General features: G+C 48.6%; 1 protein-coding gene across 1 annotated transcript in view; it reads right to left on the bottom strand.

Moving 5' to 3' along the window:
• Nucleotides 1–18715, bottom strand: part of LOC148442755 (arfaptin-2-like) — a 77647-nt gene extending 58932 nt beyond the window's left edge. Inside the window, exons 1-3 of the mRNA XM_088463532.1 lie at nt 18526–18715; nt 9181–9402; nt 7747–7904 (exon numbers count right to left, since the gene is read on the bottom strand). Of these exons, the coding sequence (XP_088319658.1) occupies nt 7747–7904; nt 9181–9402; nt 18526–18633 (488 nt within the window). The 5' untranslated portion in view covers nt 18634–18715. The remainder of the gene's footprint in view (nt 1–7746; nt 7905–9180; nt 9403–18525) is intronic.
• Nucleotides 18716–20531: the final 1816 nt, after the last annotated feature.

Consider the following 20531-nt stretch of genomic DNA (forward strand, 5'->3'; position numbering starts at 1 on the left):
GTCAGATATCACATTACTCAGCGCAGTCGCCCATATACAGACTCAGGAGCACACAGATATACAGGTGTCACATATCACATTAGTCAGCACAGTCTCCCATATACAGACTCAGGAGCACACAGATATACAGGTGTCACATATCACATTACTCAGCGCAGTCTCCCATATACAGACTCAGGAGCACACAGATATACAGGTGTCACATATCACATTACTCAGCGCAGTCTCCTATATACAGACTCAGGAACACACAGATATACAGGTGTCACATACAACATTACTCAGCGCAGTCTCCCATATGCAGACTCAGGAGCACACAGATATACAGGTGTCACATATCACATCAGTCAGCGCAGTCTCCCATATACAGACTCAGGAGCACACAGATATACAGGTGTCACATATCACATTACTCAGCGCAGTCTCCCATATACAGACTCAGGAGCACACAGATACACAGGTGTCACATTACTCAGCGCAGTCTCCTATACACAAATATACAGGTGTCACATATCACGTTACTCAGCGCAGTCTCCTATAAACAGACTCAGGAGCACACAGATATACAGGTGTCACAAATCACATTACTCAGCGCAGTCTCCTATATACAGACTCAGGAGCACACAGATATACAGGTGTCACATATCACATTACTCAGCGCAGTCTCCCATATACAGACTCAGGAGCACACAGATATACAGGTGTCACATAACACATTACTCAGCGCAGTCTCCCATATACAGACTCAGGAGCACACAGATATACAGGTGTCACATATCACATTACTCAGCGCAGTCTCCCATATACAGACTCAGGAGCACACAGATATACAGGGTCACATATCACGTTACTCAGCGCAGTCTCCCATATACAGACTCAGGAGCACACAGATATACAGGTGTCACATATCACATTACTCAGCGCAGTCTTCCATATACAGACTCAGGAGCACACAGATATACAGGTGTCACATATCACATCAGTCAGCGCAGTCTCCCATATACAGACTCAGGAGCACACAGATATACAGGTGTCACATATCACATTACTCAGCGCAGTCTCCCATATAAAGACTCAGGAGCACACAGATATACAGATGTCACATATCACATTACTCAGCGCAGTCTCCCATATACAGACTCAGGAGCACACAGATATACAGGTGTCACATATCATATTACTCAGCGCAGTCTCCCATATACAGACTCAGGAGCACACAGATATACAGGTGTCACACATCACATTACTCAGCGCAGTCTCCCATATACAGACTCAGGTGCACACAGATATACAGGTGTCACATATCACATTACTCAGCGCAGTCTCCCATATACAGACTCCGGAGCACAGATATACAGGTGTCACACATCACATTACTCAGCTCAGTCTCCCATATACAGACTCAGGAGCACACAGATATACAGGTGTCACACATAACATTACTCAGCGCAGTCTCCCATATACAGACTAAGGAGCACACAGATACACAGGTGTCACATTACTCAGCGCAGTCTCCTATACACAGATATACAGGTGTCACATATCACATTACTCAGCGCAGTCACCCATATAAAGACTCAGGAGCACACAGATATACAGGGTCACATATCACATTACTCAGCGCAGTCGCCCATATACAGACTCAGGAGCACACAGATATACAGGTGTCACATCACATTACTCAGCGCAGTCTCCCATATACAGACTCAGGAGCACACAGATATACAGGTGTCACATATCACATTACTCAACTCAGTCTCCCACATACATACTCAGGAGCAAACAGATATACAGGAGTCACATTACTCAGCGCAGTCTCCTATACACAGATATACAGGTGTCACATATCACGTTACTCAGCGCAGTCTCCCATATACAGACTCAGGAGCACACAGATATACAGGTGTCACATATCACATTACTCAGCGCAGTCTCCCATATACAGACTCAGGAGCACACAGATATACAGGTGTCACATATCACATTACTCAGCACAGTCTCCTATATACAGACTCAGGAGCACACAGATATACAGGGGTCACATTACTCAGCGCAGTCTCCATATACAGACTCAGGAGCACACAGATATACAGGTGTCACATATCACATTACTCAGCGCAGTCTCCCACATACAGACTAAGGAGCACACAGATATACAGGAGTCACGTTACTCAGCGCAGTCTCCCATATACAGACTCAGGAGCACACAGATATGCAGGTGTCACATATCACATTAATCAGCACAGTCTCCTATATACAGACTAAGGAGCACACAGATATACAGGGGTCACATTACTCAGCGCAGTCTCCCATGTACAGACTCAGGAGCACAAAGATATACAGGTGTCACATATCACATTACTCAGCGCAGTCTCCCATATACAGACTCAGGAGCACACAGATATACAGGTGTCACATATCACATTACTCAGCGCAGTCTCCCATATACAGACTCAGGAGCACACAGATATACAGGTGTCACATATCACATTACTCAGCGCAGTCTCCCATATACAGACTCAGGAGCACACAGATATACAGGTGTCATATATCACATTACTCAGCGCAGTCTCCTATATACAGACTCAGGAGCACACAGATATACAGGTGTCATATATCACATTACTCAGCGCAGTCACCTATATACATACTCAGGAGCACACAGATATACAGGTGTCACATTACTCAGCACAGTCTCCCATATGCAGACTCAGGAGCACACAGATATACAGGTGTCACATATCACATTACTCAGCGCAGTCTCCTATATACAGACTCAGGAGCACACAGATATACAGGTTTCACATATGACATTACTCAGCGCAGTCTCCTATATACAGACTCAGGAGCACACAGATATACAGGTGTCACATATCATATTACTCAGCACAGTCTCCCAGATGCAGACTCAGGAGCACACAGATATACAGGTGTCACATATCACATTACTCAGCGCAGTCTCCCATATACAGACTCAGGAGCACACAGATATACAGGTGTCACATATCACATTACTCAGCGCTGTCACCCATATACAGACTCAGGAGCACACAGATATACAGGTGTCACATTACTCAGCGCAATCTCCTATATACAGACTCAGGAGTACACAGATATACAGGTGTCACATATCACATTACTCAGCGCAGTCTCCCATATACAGACTCAGGAGCACACAGATATACAGGTGTCACATATCACATTACTCAGCGCAGTCTCCCATATACAGACTCAGGAGCACACAGATATACAGGTGTCACATTTCACATTACTCAGCGCAGTCTCCCATATACAGACTCAGGAGCACACAGATATACAGGTGTCACATATCACATTACACAGCGCAGTCTCCCATATACAGACTCGGGAGCACACAGATATACAGGTGTCACATATCACATTACTCAGCACAGTCTCCCATATACAGACTCAGGAGCACACAGATATACAGGTGTCACATTACTCAGCGCAGTCTCCTATATACAGACTCAGGAGCACACACATATACAGGTGTCACATATCACATTACTCAGCGCAGTCTCCCATATACAGACTCGGGAGCACACAGATATACAGGTGTCACATATCACATTACTCAGCACAGTCTCCCATATACAGACTCAGGAGCACACAGATATACAGGTGTCACATATCACATTACTCAGCGCAGTCTCCCATATACAGACTCAGGAGCACACAGATATACAGGTGTCACATATCACATTACTCAGCGCAGTCACCTATATACGGCGTCACATATCACATTACTCAGCGCAGTCGCCCATATACAGACTCAGAAGCACACAGATACACAGGTGTCACATTACTCAGCGCAGTCTCCATATACAGACTCAGGAGCACACAGATATACAGGTGTCACATATCACATTACTCAGCACAGTCTCCCATATACAGACTCAGGAGCACACAGATATACAGGTGTCACATCACATTACTCAGCGCAGTCTCCCATATACAGACTCAGGAGCACACAGATATACAGTTGTCACATATCACATTACTCAGCTCAGTCTCCCACATACATACTCAGGAGCAAACAGATATACAGGAGTCACATTACTCAGCGCAGTCTCCTATACACAGATATACAGGTGTCACATATCACGTTACTCAGCGCAGTCTCCCATATACAGACTCAGGAGCACACAGATATACAGGTGTCACATATCACATTACTCAGCGCAGTCTCCCATATACAGACTCAGGAGCACACAGATATACAGGTGTCACATATCACATTACTCAGCACAGTCTCCTATATACAGACTCAGGAGCACACAGATATACAGGGGTCACATTACTCAGCGCAGTCTCCATATACAGACTCAGGAGCACACAGATATACAGGTGTCACATATCACATTACTCAGCGCAGTCTCCCATATACAGACTCAGGAGCACACAGATATACAGGTGTCACATATCACATTACTCAGCGCAGTCGCCCATATACAGACTCAGGAGCACACAGATATACAGGTGTCACATATCACATTACTCAGCGCAGTCTCCTATATACAGATTCAGAAGCACACAGATATACAGGTGTCACATATCACATTACTCAGCACAGTCTCCAATATACAGACTCAGGAGCACACAGATATACAGGTGTCACATATCACATTACTCAGCGCAGTCTCCAATATACAGACTCAGGAGCACACAGATATACAGGTGTCACATATCACATTACTCAGCACAGTCTCCTATATACAGACTCAGGAGCACACAGATATACAGGTGTCACATATCACATTACTCAGCTCAGTCTCCCACATACAGACTCAGGAGCACACAGATATACAGGTGTCACATATCACATTACTCAGCGCAGTCTCCCATATACAGACTCAGGAGCACACAGATATGCAGGTGTCACATATCACATTAATCAGCACAGTCTCCTATATACAGACTCAGGAGCACACAGATATACAGGGGTCACATTACTCAGCGCAGTCTCCCATATACAGACTCAGGAGCACACAGATATACAGGTGTCACATATCACATTACTCAGCGCAGTCTCCTATATACAGACTCAGGAGCACACAGATATACAGGTGTCACATATCACATTACTCAGCGCAGTCTCCCATATACAGACTCAGGAGCACACAGATATACAGGTGTCACATATCACATTACTCAGCGCAGTCTCCCATATACAGACTCAGGAGCACACACATATACAGGTGTCACATATCACATTACTCAGCACAGTCTCCATAAACAGACTCAGGAGCACACAGATATACAGGTGTCACATATCACATTACTCAGCACAGTCTCCCATATACAGACTCAGGAGCACACAGATATACAGGTGTCACATATCACATTACTCAGCGCTGTCTCCCATATACAGACTCAGGAGCACACAGATATACAGGTGTCACATTACTCAGCGGAGTCTCCTATATACAGACTCAGGAGTACACAGATATACAGGTGTCACATATTACATTACTCAGCGCAGTCTCCCATATACAGACTCAGGAGCACACAGATATACAGGTGTCATATATCACATTACTCAGCGCAGTCTCCTATATACAGACTCAGGAGCACACAGATATACAGGTTTCATATATCACATTACTCAGCGCAGTCACCTATATACATACTCAGGAGCACACAGATATACAGGTGTCACATTACTCAGCACAGTCTCCCATATGCAGACTCAGGAGCACACAGATATACAGGTGTCACATATCACATTACTCAGCACAGTCTCCCAGATGCAGACTCAGGAGCACACAGATATACAGGTGTCATATATCACATTACTCAGCGCAGTCTCCCATATACAGACTCGGGAGCACACAGATATACAGGTGTCACATATCACATTACTCAGCACAGTCTCCTATATACAGACTCAGGAGCACACAGATATACAGGTGTCACATTTCACATTACTCAGCGCAGTCTCCCATATACAGACTCAGGAGCACACAGATATACAGGTGTCACATATCACATTACTCAGCGCAGTCTCCCATATACAGACTCAGGAGCACACAGATATACAGGTGTCACATATCACATTACTCAGCGCAGTCTCCCATATACAGACTCAGGAGCACACAGATATACAGGTGTCACATATCACGTTACTCAGTCACAGTCTCCCATATACAGACTCAGGAGCACACAGATATACAGGTGTCACATTACTCAGCGCAGTCTCCTATATACAGACTCAGGAGCACACAGATATACAGGTGTCACATTACTCAGCGCAGTCTCCTATATACAGACTCAGGAGCACACAGATATACAGGTGCCACATATCACGTTACTCAGCGCTGTCACCCATATACAGACTCAGGAGCACACAGATATACAGGTGTCACATTACTCAGCGCAATCTCCTATATACAGACTCAGGAGTACACAGATATACAGGTGTCACATATCACATTACTCAGCACAGTCTCCCATATACAGACTCAGGAGCACACAGATATACAGGTGTCACATTACTCAGCGCAGTCTCCTATATACAGACTCAGGAGCACACACATATACAGGTGTCACATATCACATTACTCAGCGCAGTCTCCCATATACAGACTCAGGAGCACACAGATATACAGGTGTCACATTTCACATTACTCAGCGCAGTCTCCCATATACAGACTCAGGAGCACACAGATATACAGGTGTCACATATCACATTACTCAGCGCAGTCTCCCATATACAGACTCAGGAGCACACAGATATACAGGTGTCACATATCACATTACTCAGGCAGTCTCCCATATACAGACTCGGGAGCACACAGATATACAGGTGTCACATATCACATTACTCAGCGCAGTCTCCCATATACAGACTCAGGAGCACACAGATATACAGGTGTCACATATCACATTACTCAGCGCAGTCTCCCATATACAGACTCGGGAGCACACAGATATACAGGTGTCACATATCACATTACTCAGCGCAGTCTCCTATATACAGACTAAGGAGCACACAGATATACAGGTGTCACATATCACATTACTCAGCGCAGTCTCCCATATACAGACTCAGGAGCACACAGATATACAGGTGTCACATATCACAATACTCAGCGCAGTCTCCCATATACAGACTCAGGAGCACACAGATATACAGGTGTCACATTACTCAGCGGATTCTCCTATATACAGACTCAGGAGTACACAGATATACAGGTGTCACATATCACATTACTCAGCACAGTCTCCCATATACAGACTCAGAAGCACACAGATATACAGGTGTCACATATAACATTACTCAGCGCAGTCTGGGGAACCGGATTATAACATTAGTTTGCCAATAAGAAGAATTTTTGGACAAAAAAACGCTTGGTGAAAATACAGTTGTACGGGACCTGGGGTCTCGCTTGCGCCAGGCCTCTCACGGCACGTGGCGTATTGATATTAGGTGTATGAGGACACATATGTACCCTTCCCTTGCTTTAGCTCACTCCTATAACTTCATGCCCCAGTCTTATCTCCGGTATCTGCAGAGCCGAGATATTCGGATGTTCACGGTGACCAATGCGCCATAAGAGGGTGAAACGCGTCATTTGTAGTTTTAGCCTGTGCGGAAGGGGCTGTGGTAACACTGAGGATGTGTGTGTGAGACACGGGTGATTGCGGTAACGTGTCACTACGGATAAAGAGGACCATGTGGTATGTACTAAGCATAGAGCTGTGACAGGTGGGAGTGCTGGTTACCTGGCTGTCTCATACTGTTTCACAGTCATTAGTGTGTCCTCCATGGTTTTATTAATCAGAGTGTTGATGCTGGACACAAAGAAGTTGACGGCTCCCAGGAGCGTTTCCCCGTTCTTACACAACAGCTTCTGGGTCTCCGCATTGTACCCGAATTCTTCCTGTAATGTGAGGAAGGGGATTATTGCTGGAGAATTCGCAGGATGTGGCTATATCACAAGATACCAACTGCAGAACTGAGGGTGATACATGAGTGAGGATGGTGCTGGGCTGCTTAAATGGATAGCTATGGAGAAACTGCTCATGAGACATGTCTGTGGCAGGATGCCTACATGGGCACCTCTGAAGCGCGTGAAATAGTAATCGGCGCTGCTAGGTCTGGAAGTTATGTGTCCTGGAAATGGCTGTGGGTGTAATCGTGTGGTTAGGTCTGGAAGTTATGTGTCCTGGAAATGGCTGTGGGTGTAATCGTGTGGTTAGGTCTGGAGGTTGTGTGTCCTGGAAATGGCTGAAATAGTGTGGTTAGGTCTGGAGGTTTAGGACTCTAGAATTGGCTGTGGGTGTAATCGTGTGATTAGGTCTGGAGGTTGTGTGTCCTGGAAATGGCTGTGGGTGTAATCGTGTGATTAGGTCTGGAGGTTGTGTGTCCTGGAAATGGCTGTGGGTGTAATCGTGTGGTTAGGTCTGGAGGTTGTGTGTCCTGGAAATGGCTGTGGGTGTAATCGTGTGGTTAGGTCTGGAGGTTTAGGCCTCTGGAAATGGCTGTGGGTGTAATCGTGTGGTTAGGTCTGGAGGTTTAGGACTCTAGAATTGGCTGTGGGTGTAATCGTGTGATTAGGTCTGAAGGTTGTGTGTCCTGGAAATGGCTGTGGGTGTAATCGTGTGGTTAGGTCTGGAGGTTGTGTGTCCTGGAAATGGCTGTGGGTGTAATCGTGTGGTTAGGTCTGGAGGTTTAGGCCTCTGGAAATGGCTGTGGGTGTAATCGTGTGATTAGGTCTGGAGGTTGTGTGTCCTGGAAATGGCTGTGGGTGTAATCGTGTGGTTAGGTCTGGAGGTTTAGGCCGCTGGAAATGGCTGAAATAGTGTGGTTAGGTCTGGAGGTTTAGGATTCTGGAAATGGCTGTGGATGTAATCGTGTGATTAGGTCTGGAGGTTTAGGACTCTGGAAATGGCTGTGGGTGTAATCGTGTAGTTAGGTCTGGAGGTTTAGGACTCCGGAAATGGCTGTGGGTGTAATCGTGTTGTTACTTCTTGAGGTTTAGGAATCCGGAAATGGTGCATTGTGACCTATGGAGGCTGCTTGGAAGGAAGTGATGTTAGGAAACAAGTCAGAGCAGCCATGGAAGATGAGTATGCTGGAAATGGTAGGGATGTGTAGGGATCTCATAGCTGCTACTGACGCACATTCACAATATGAGACGTGACATGAATACAAACCTGTAATTCTGGTGATTTCTGGCTCAGGTCAGAGAAAGCGTCTCCCAGCGCCCTCTGTGTCTGCACCAGACTATAGAAATGAGCCGTCAGAGCGCGGGCTAGCTGCAGGACTCCTTCATATTTCCGTTTGGTGTCTCTCAGAAGTTCAATCTGAGTCTCCAGCTCCAAATCCACCGTACGCGATCCTCGGCCAAAGCGCTCCGATATTAACTGTTTTGTGCACTACATGAAAGAAAAGCAAGACATTGGCGCAAGATATATAATATGGAGAGGCAGAGAGGGGTCAGGGCGAGAGAGAGGCAGAGAGGGGTCAGGGCGAGAGAGAGGCAGAGAGGGGTCACAGGGGGGAGAGAGGCAGAGAGGGGTCAGGGCGAGAGAGAGGCAGAGAGGGGTCAGGGCGAGAGAGAGGCAGAGAGGGGTCAGGGCGAGAGAGAGGCAGAGAAAGGGTCAGGGCGAGAGAGAGGCAGAGAAAGGGTCAGGGCGAGAGAGAGGCAGAGAGGGGTCAGGGCGAGAGAGAGGCAGAGAGGGGTCAGGGCGAGAGAGAGGCAGAGAGGGGTCAGGGCGAGAGAGAGGCAGAGAGGGGTCAGGGCGAGAGAGAGGCAGAGAGGGGTCAGGGCGAGAGAGAGGCAGAGAGGGGTCAGGGCGAGAGAGAGGCAGAGAGGGGTCAGGGCGAGAGAGAGGCAGAGAGGGGTCAGGGCGAGAGAGAGGCAGAGAGGGGTCAGGGCGAGAGAGAGGCAGAGAGGGGTCAGGGCGAGAGAGAGGCAGAGAGGGGTCAGGGCGAGAGAGAGGCAGAGAGGGGTCAGGGCGAGAGAGAGGCAGAGAGGGGTCAGGGCGAGAGAGAGGCAGAGAGGGGTCAGGGCGAGAGAGAGGCAGAGAGGGGTCAGGGCGAGAGAGAGGCAGAGAGGGGTCAGGGCGAGAGAGAGGCAGAGAGGGGTCAGAGCGAGAGAGAGGCAGAGAGGGGTCAGAGCGAGAGAGAGGCAGAGAGGGGTCAGAGCGAGAGAGAGGCAGAGAGGGGTCAGAGCGAGAGAGAGGCAGAGAGGGGTCAGAGCGAGAGAGAGGCAGAGAGGGGTCAGAGCGAGAGAGAGGCAGAGAGGGGTCAGAGCGAGAGAGAGGCAGAGAGGGGTCAGAGCGAGAGAGAGGCAGAGAGGGGTCAGAGCGAGAGAGAGACAGAGAGGGGTCAGAGCGAGAGAGAGAGACAGAGAGGGGTCAGAGCGAGAGAGAGAGACAGAGAGGGGTTAGAGCGAGAGAGGCAGAGGGGTCAGGGGGAAGACAGGGGGAGGGGATGACAGTGGGGGGGGAGGGGGGAATGACAGGGGGGGAGTGGGGGATGACGGGGAGGAGGGGGGATGACAGGGGGGGAGGGGGGGTGACAGGGGGGGAGGGGATGACAGGGGGGGAGGGGATGGGATGACGGGGAGGGGATGGGATGACGGGGGGGGAGGGGATGACAGGAATGAGAAAAGGAACAGAGAAGAGTGGCAGCTAATACAGGAAAGAGACGCAAACAGTGGGAAGTAGATGAGGAAGTAAATAATGAGATGGAGGGTACAGTATATCATACAGACGTGGCCCCCTCTCTATGGCATAGCCCCCTGTACACAACCCTACCAGGCTCACACTACACTTCTCACTAACCCTAATAAGCCCCTAAATATGGGATCATGTTATCGTACAATCACAATGCTTATGCAGGATTGGACCATTCTGGGACCAGTTATGACCAATAGACTGCGAAGCATCTCGCCTGCCATGACCTCTCCTCCGTCACACACAATGGACGCACAGTGTAGGGGGTACGCACAGTGGTAGGGGGTACGCACAGCGGTAGGGGGTACGCACAGCGGTAGGGGGTACGCACAGCGGTAGGGGGTACGCACAGCGGTAGGGGGCGATCACTTCCACACAAAACATTTGCCGCTAATCCCAATTTGCTTTTGCGTCCTGATGCGGGAACGGCCATCGGTCAGGTCATCTGGATCCACCTACAGCGTATATTCCGATATAGAACCTTCACAAACCCACTCCCCCCTCTTTGCCTATTGCCATGCTGTGACTGGCATGGGACCCGTTAATGATAATAATATAGTGCTCTCTGTACATCATGTCCTGGATGAGTTACTGCCATTAATCCTCGCAATCTCCGCCCTTCACACTGACACAATGAGGGAACTTGGCTCAGTTTCGGGATTTACAGTAAATAAATAGAGATTGCAGCGATGGTACTAAGCGGCACTGGCACAGAACCTCCATAATGCACCACGGTGCCCAACTCTCCAAATGTATCCGGAAATTGTGTTACCTGAACATAAACCTTCTCCATAGAGGAAGCAGCGCTCGGCTAATCTTCCCCTATTTTATATGTGTGCAAAAATGATATTGTTCCCCAAGTTGTTATATCCGCTGCAGGTCCTGTACCTGCACCTCTGGGGACAAGGGTTCAATCGGTCTACATGGCAGAACAAGTCACCACGGATAGCCCTAAGCATAAGCACACCTCTGACACCCATCTGCCCTCCGCCTGGTACTCACGGATAACCCAATAATGATTTCCACGTGGGCTGACAGAGTACGTACAAGCCGTCACCTCTACATAGCCATCACTGCTTACTCCTGGCATTGGGCACAGGATGCCGGTAGCTACGTCCAAGCTCTGGGTTAGGCTACCTGCCGGTAGGTATCCAAATTCTTCCACTATCCCTACCTTCCCCCCCTAGTGCCTAACCCAACCCTCCCTGCCAAGTGCCTAACCCTCCCTGTCTAGTGCCTAACACTCCCCCTAGTGCCTAACCCTCCCTGCCAAGTGCCCAACGCTTCCCCTAGTGCCTAACCCTAACCCTCCCTGTCTATTGCCCAACGCTTCCCCTAGTGCCTAACCCTAACACTCCTTGTAGTGCCTAACACTCCCACTAGTGCCTAACGCTCCCTGTATAGTGCCTAACGCTCCCCCTAGTGCCTAACGCTCCCTGTATAGTGCCTAATGCTCCCCCTAGTGCCTAACCCTAACCCTCCCTGTCTAGTGCCTAACACTCCCCCTAGTGCCTAACCCTAACCCTCCCTGTCTAGTGCCTAACACTCCCCCTAGTGCCTAACCCTCCCTGTATAGTGCCTAACGCTCCCCCTAGTGCCTAACCCTCCCTGTCTAGTGCCTAACACTCCCCCTAGTGCCTAACCCTAACCCTCTCTGTCTAGTACCTAACACTCCCCCTAGTGCCTAACCCTAACCCTCCCAGTCTAGTGCCTAACACTAATCCTCCCTGTATAGTGCCTAACGCTCCATTTATCCATTTATATATTAATTATTATCATTTATTACCAGTTATTTATATAGCGCACACATATTCCGCAGCGCTTTACAGAGAATATTTGGTTATTCACATTAGTCCCTGCCCCAGTGGAAATCTATATTTCCTACCACATACACACTAGGGATAATTTTGTTAGAAGCCAATTAACCTACCAGTATATTTTTGGAGTGTGGGAGGAGACCAGAGTACCCGGAGGAAACCCACGCAAGCACAGGGAGAATATACAAACTCCACGCAGTTATGACCATAGTGGGTATTCAACCCACGACCTCAGTGCTGTGAGGCAGTAATGCTAACCACTACACCGTCTGTGCTGCCCAGTCTAATTTACGCTTAGTGCCTAACCCTTCCTGCCTAGTGCCTAATGCTCCCCTTAATGCCTAACCCTCCCTGCCTAGTGCCAATCGCTCCCCCATTGGTCAGGCTGTGTACTTACCTTAGCCTGGCCGGTGTCTGGTCACTTGTGAGGAAACCGACCATGGCTCCCGGAAACCAGGGGAGACACCCCCTATTTGGGAATGATAGCTAAACACACCCGCTCTGCCCCCCAAATGCAGCATTATGTCAAACAAGGTGCGGCTACGAAGCACAGGGGGCAAAAACCAAAGGGCACGTCCGGTATGCGCAGACCACTAAGCATCGGAGATGTACACTAACCATCGGGGTATCAGACATCTCTGGCTCATAGTACACTAACCATCGGGGTATCTACATCTCTGGCTCATAGTACACTAACCATCGGGGTATCAGACATCTCTGGCTCATAGTACACTAACCATCGGGGTATCCTACATCTCTGGCTCATAGTACACTAACCATCGGGGTATCAGACATCTCTGGCTCATAGTACACTAACCATCGGGGTATCTACATCTCTGGCTCATAGTACACTAACCATCGGGGTATCAGACATCTCTGGCTCATAGTACACTAGCCATCGGGGTATCAGACATCTCTGGCTCACAGTACACTAACCATCGGGTTATCAGACATCTCTGGCTCACAGTACACTAACCATCGGGGTATCAGACATCTCTGGCCCATAGTACACGAACCATCGGGCTATCCTACATCTCTGGCTCATAGTACACTAACCATCGGGGTATCCTACATCTCTGGCTCATAGTACACTAACCATCGGGGTATCCTACATCTCTGGCTCATAGTACACTAACCATCGGGGTATCAGACATCTCTGGCTCATAGTACACTAACCATCGGGGTATCCGACATCTCTGGCTCATAGTACACTAACCATCGGGGTATCCGACATCTCTGGCTCATAGTACACTAACCATCGGTGTATCAGACATCTCTGGCTCATAGTACACTAACCAGCGGGTTATCCTACATCTCTGGCTCATAGTACACTAACCATCGGGGTATCAGACATCTCTGGCTCATAGTACACTAACCATCGGGGTATCCGACATCTCTGGCTCATAGTACACTGACCATCGGGGTATCCTACATCTCTGGCTCATAGTACACTAACCATCGGGGTATCTTACATCTCTGGCTCATAGGCCTTCATTCAGAGCCACTCGCTAGCGGCAGTACGCTCTTTCCGAGCGTTGTTCGCACATCTGCGCATGCGTACGGTTTTTAGTACGTATGCGCGAACCAGTCAGTGCGGCTGAAAATCGTTTGTACGCAATATAGCGAGTGCCTGCTATTTTGAGTGACAGAATGAGGCGTATGTGGGTGGTAACAGGGGAAGGTGCTTGAAAACGGGGAGTGGAGATCCGAACGCAGGCGTGCTTAAAGGTCAAAACGGGCGTTTTAAGGGAGTGCATAATTAATCCAGCAGCGTCATTGACCACGTCACTTGTTTTTTTTTAAATCAGAACTGCTCGCAAAATAGCGGTTGAAAAAACCAACCACAAGAATAGCGAGCAGTTCATACGCTGTACGATGTACTCGATTAATCAAATAAATAGCGGACATGACGTATGGTGCGAGCGGCCAGGGGGCGTTTTTATCAAATAAACGAGCGTATGTTTTGCTCGCTCGTTCAGACTTAGAGGTGTGAACAGACTGCAATGTGCGAACGGATCATTTGAATAGCCACCACTTGTTTTTGAAAGAACGAACGCAAATAGCGAACGGCTCTGAATGAGGGCCATAGTACACTAACCATCGGGGTATCAGACATCTCTGGCTCATAGTACACTAACCATCGGGGTATCAGACATCTCTGGCTCATAGTACACTAACCATCGGGGTATCAGACATCTCTGGCTCATAGTACACTAACCATCGGGGTATCAGACATCTCTGGCTCATAGTACACTAACCATCGGGGTATCAGACATCTCTGGCTCATAGTACACTAACCATCGGGGTATCCTACATCTCTGGCCCATAGTACACTAACCATCGGGGTATCCTACATCTCTGGCCCATAGTACACTAACCATCGGGGTATCCTACATCTCTGGCTCATAGTACACTAACCATCGGGGTATCCTACATCTCTGGCCCATAGTACACTAACCATCGGGGTATCCTACATCTCTGGCTCATAGTACACTAACCATCGGGGTATAATAGATCTCTGGCTCATAGTACACTAACCATCGGGGTATAATACATCTCTGGCTCATAGTACACTAACCATCGGGGTATCAGACATCTCTGGCTCATAGTACACTAACCATCGGGGTATCAGACATCTCTGGCTCATAGTACACTAACCATCGGGGTATCAGACATCTCTGGCTCATAGTACACTAACCATCGGGGTATCAGACATCTCTGGCCCATAGTACACTAACCATCGGGGTATCCTACATCTCTGGCCCATAGTACACTAACCATCGGGGTATCCTACATCTCTGGCTCATAGTACACTAACCATCGGGGTATCCTACATCTCTGGCCCATAGTACACTAACCATCGGGGTATCCTACATCTCTGGCCCATAGTACACTAACCATCGGGGTATCCTACATCTCTGGCTCATAGTACACTAACCATCGGGGTATCCTACATCTCTGGCCCATAGTACACTAACCATCGGGGTATCCTACATCTCTGGCCCATAGTACACTAACCATCGGGGTATCCTACATCTCTGGCTCATAGTACACTAACCATCGGGTTATCCTACATCTCTGGCTCATAGTAAACTAACCATCGGTGTATCCTACATCTCTGGCTCATATTACGCTAACCATCGGTGTATCTTACATCTCTGGCTCATAGTACACTAACCATCGGGGTATCCTACATCTCTGGCTCATAGTACACTAACCATCGGGGTATCCTACATCTCTGGCTCATAGTACACTAACCATCGGGGTATCAGACATCTCTGGCTCATAGTACACTAACCATCGGGGTATCAGACATCTCTGGCTCATAGTACACTAACCATCGGGGTATCAGACATCTCTGGCTCATAGTACACTAACCATCGGGTTATCCTACATCTCTGGCTCATAGTACACTAACCATCGGGTTATCCTACATCTCTGGCTCATAGTACACTAACCATCGGGGTATCCTACATCTCTGGCTCATAGTGCTCTAACCATCGGGGTATCCTACATCTCTGGCTCATAGTACACTAACCATCGGGGTATCCTACATCTCTGGCTCATAGTACACTAACCATCGGGGTATCCGACATCTCTGGCTCATAGTACACTAACCATCGGGGTATCCTACATCTCTGGCTCATAGTACACTAACCATCGGGGTATCCTACATCTCTGGCTCATAGTACACTAACCATCGGGGTATCAGACATCTCTGGCCCATAGTACACTAACCATCGGGGTATCAGACATCTCTGGCTCATAGTACACTAACCATCGGGGTATCCGACATCTCTGGCTCATAGTACACTAACCATCGGGGTATCAGACATCTCTGGCCCATAGTACACTAACCATCAGGGTATCCTACATCTCTGGCTCATAGTACACTAACCATTGGGTTAGCCTACATCTCTGGCTCATAGTACACTAACCATCGGGGTATCCTACATCTCTGGCTCATAGTACACTAACCATCGGGGTATCAGACATCTCAGGCTCATAGTACACTAACCATCGGGGTATCCGACATCTCTGGATCATAGTACACTAACCATCAGGGTATCCTACATCTCTGGCTCATAGTACACTAACCATCGGGTTATCCTACATCTCTGGCTCATAGTACACTAACCATCGGGGTATCCTACATCTCTGGCTCATAGTACACTAACCATCGGGGTACCCTACATCTCTGGCTCATAGTACACTAACCATCGGGGTATCAGACATCTCTGGCTCATAGTACATTAACCATCGGGTTATCCTACATCTCTGGCCCATAGTACACTAACCATCGGGGTATCAGACATCTCTGGCTCATAGTACACTGACCATCGGGGTATAAGACATCTCTGGCTCATAGTACACTAACCATCGGGGTATCAGACATCTCTGGCTCATAGTACACTGACCATCGGGGTATCCTACATCTCTGGCTCATAGTACACTGACCATCGGGGTATCCTACATCTCTGGCTCATAGTACACTGACCATCGGGGTATCCTACATCTCTGGCTCATAGTACACTGACCATCGGGGTATCAGACATCTCTGGCTCATAGTACACTAACCATCGGGGTATCAGACATCTCTGGCTCATAGTACACTAACCATCGGGGTATCAGACATCTCTGGCTCATAGTACACTAACCATCGGGGTATCCTACATCTCTGGCTCATAGTACACTGACCATCGGGGTACCCTACATCTCTGGCTCATAGTACACTAACCATCGGGGTATCCTACATCTCTGGCTCATAGTACACTGACCATCGGGGTATAAGACATCTCTGGCTCATAGTACACTAACCATCGGGGTATCAGACATCTCTGGCTCATAGTACACTGACCATCGGGGTATCCTACATCTCTGGCTCATAGTACACTGACCATCGGGGTATCCTACATCTCTGGCTCATAGTACACTGACCATCGGGGTATCCTACATCTCTGGCTCATAGTACACTGACCATCGGGGTATCAGACATCTCTGGCTCATAGTACACTAACCATCGGGGTATCAGACATCTCTGGCTCATAGTACACTAACCATCGGGGTATCAGACATCTCTGGCTCATAGTACACTAACCATCGGGGTATCCTACATCTCTGGCTCATAGTACACTGACCATCGGGGTACCCTACATCTCTGGCTCATAGTACACTAACCATCGGGGTATCCTACATCTCTGGCTCATAGTACACTGACCATCGGGGTATAAGACATCTCTGGCTCATAGTACACTAACCATCGGGGTATCAGACATCTCTGGCTCATAGTACACTGACCATCGGGGTATCCTACATCTCTGGCTCATAGTACACTGACCATCGGGGTATCCTACATCTCTGGCTCATAGTACACTGACCATCGGGGTATCCTACATCTCTGGCTCATAGTACACTGACCATCGGGGTATCAGACATCTCTGGCTCATAGTACACTAACCATCGGGGTATCAGACATCTCTGGCTCATAGTACACTAACCATCGGGGTATCCTACATCTCTGGCTCATAGTACACTGACCATCGGGGTATCCTACATCTCTGGCTCATAGTACACTGACCATCGGGGTATCCTACATCTCTGGCTCATAGTACACTGACCATCGGGGTATCAGACATCTCTGGCTCATAGTACACTAACCATCGGGGTATCAGACATCTCTGGCTCATAGTACACTAACCATCGGGGTATCAGACATCTCTGGCTCATAGTACACTAACCATCGGGGTATCAGACATCTCTGGCTCATAGTACACTAACCATCGGGGTATCAGACATCTCTGGCTCATGGTACGATGGTTTCCCAAGTTGTTTTAATAAAGAAAAAAGTAAGAAAAAACAAACTAACAGAAATGGTATAGTGGAAGGGAACAGCAATACAGAATACGCAGTACAGTAGTATATAGTGGTAGGGTACAGTATGATGGAAAGCGCAGGACAGGTATATATGGATGTAGGTCACAGTACATGAGAAACATCTTACTTTATATGTATTAATTCCCCATTTCTTCACCAAGTCAAACTTTTCCACAGCTAACCCTCGGGAGAGTTCCTCGGAGGTGAGGGCAGGGTGCGAGGACGGCTGAGACATGGACCCTGGAGGAGGAAAGAGCAAAGTCAGGTAACATGAGTCACGGTAATACCCGGATATGCCCAGTGTCAGAGTGCCAGTCACTGCCCCAAGAAGAAGGGTCCTACAGAGAGCACAAGTGATGAGACCCCCCCAGAGGAGCAAGAAATAAACCCAAAGTGACTGAAGTGATCCATGACTGTGACGTCATACAATGTGCTCTGAGGACATAACACAAGGGGTAGGGTCTGATAATGGTGCGCTGAGAACCCTAAACATTACGGAAATCTTTTTGTGGCTGGTCAGAACCGCATTAAGTGCAGCGCTGCAGGCTGACGTCGGAGCTAATTGGATAGCCCCGAGGGATCAATTAGCCAGCTGTGAATTACGGCAGCGTATTAGTTCCTTCTCCTCTCTTCCATCATCCTATAGCTCCGATCTCTCACTCGCTATTCCAGAGCCCTCATCTGCTACCCTCCCTCCAAACATTACTGCTTCTCCGCTCCCATTATCTCCCCCCTCCGATCTCGCACACTGCACTCGATGTTCACCTCTAAGGTCCATCCACCAAGAGATCTCCACCTGCTCTATGACCCAATTTCCTCCAACCTCCTCCGAACCCCTCCCCCTGTACTTCATAATAGCTCACTTGGCCATCTTATCTCTCCTCTGGTACCCTCCCTTCATCCTTTCAGCATACTTATATCTCCCAATCTTAATAAACCCACTTTTCACCCCTCCACCATCACTAACAACATCTTTCTCCTCAATTTACCTCCAATCACTCCACTTAGTCAATATGGCTTTCAGGCTCATCATTCCATCAAAGTCACTAATGACCTCGTCATGGCCAAATACAATGGGCACTTCTCATTCACCTCACATCAGCATATGACACCGCGGTATGCAGTCGGGAAAACAAGGACATAATCCAGACAGCCGGCTTCCCGACTGTCATAACCCGTCAAGGGTCTAAAGACAGGCGTCGATATGCGCCCCCCCCCCCCGGGGATTTAGGTTTAGGCAGCGGGGAAGGGTGGGCTAGGGTTATGCAACCCCGGGGGGAGGTTAGGATTAGGCACTTAGGTTTAGACAGCGGGGAAGGTAGGGTTAGGTTTAGGCACTTAGAGGAGGGCATTCGTCCGGCGGTAAATCTTACCAATGCCGAGACCGCTGATCAATTCCTCCTCCAAAACCTTCACCCCCTTGGGCTTCAGGATGCAATGATGTCCGGCTTGGTCTCCTCCTTGTAACACCATTCCTTCTCCATAACTACACCGATCTACACTCCACTTACCATTCCTGTCGGGATCGCCTAAGGTTCTGTCCGCGCCACTCTTATCCCTCTGAATGTCTTCCCTCAGGGAGCACAGAACTTTCTATGAATTCAGCTATAAACTCTATGCAGACTACACTCATATTTACCTCTCCTACTCAACTCTTTTTGCCTCCATCCTCTGTAATATCACCTTCTGTCTGTAAGACATCTTATCCTGGATGGCACATCGCTTGCTGAGACTCAATGTATCTAACACTGAATGCATTCTACTTCTCCAGCCAAGACCCCTATACTACCAACCTCAACCTCTCCGCTATCTCCTCCATAACCAGAGTCTGCTGTCACCCAACAGGGATCAGGAAGGCAGGATGTGTATAAATAAGAGGACACCTAGGGCCTGATTCAGACCCACTCGCGAGCGGCTGTCCGCTCGCAAGTGGGTCGACGTTCTGCACTGAGCATGCGCACGACGGAGGGAGCTCCGTCGTGCGCATGCGCCAGACGCGACGAGAGAAGGAAAGTCCTTCGCTAGCTGTGTCTGATCAAAGGGGGCGTGCGGTCGATGTTGATTGACAGCACGCCCCCTTTGGTGGGCGTGCCGGGGGCGTGCCTCCCTGACGGGGGCGTTCCCACTGGAACG

The sequence above is a fragment of the Taudactylus pleione genome, unplaced genomic scaffold (assembly GCF_031769625.1).
Source record: "Taudactylus pleione unplaced genomic scaffold, aTauple2 ptg001394l, whole genome shotgun sequence".
In the NCBI taxonomy this organism is placed as follows: Eukaryota; Metazoa; Chordata; class Amphibia; order Anura; family Myobatrachidae; genus Taudactylus; species Taudactylus pleione.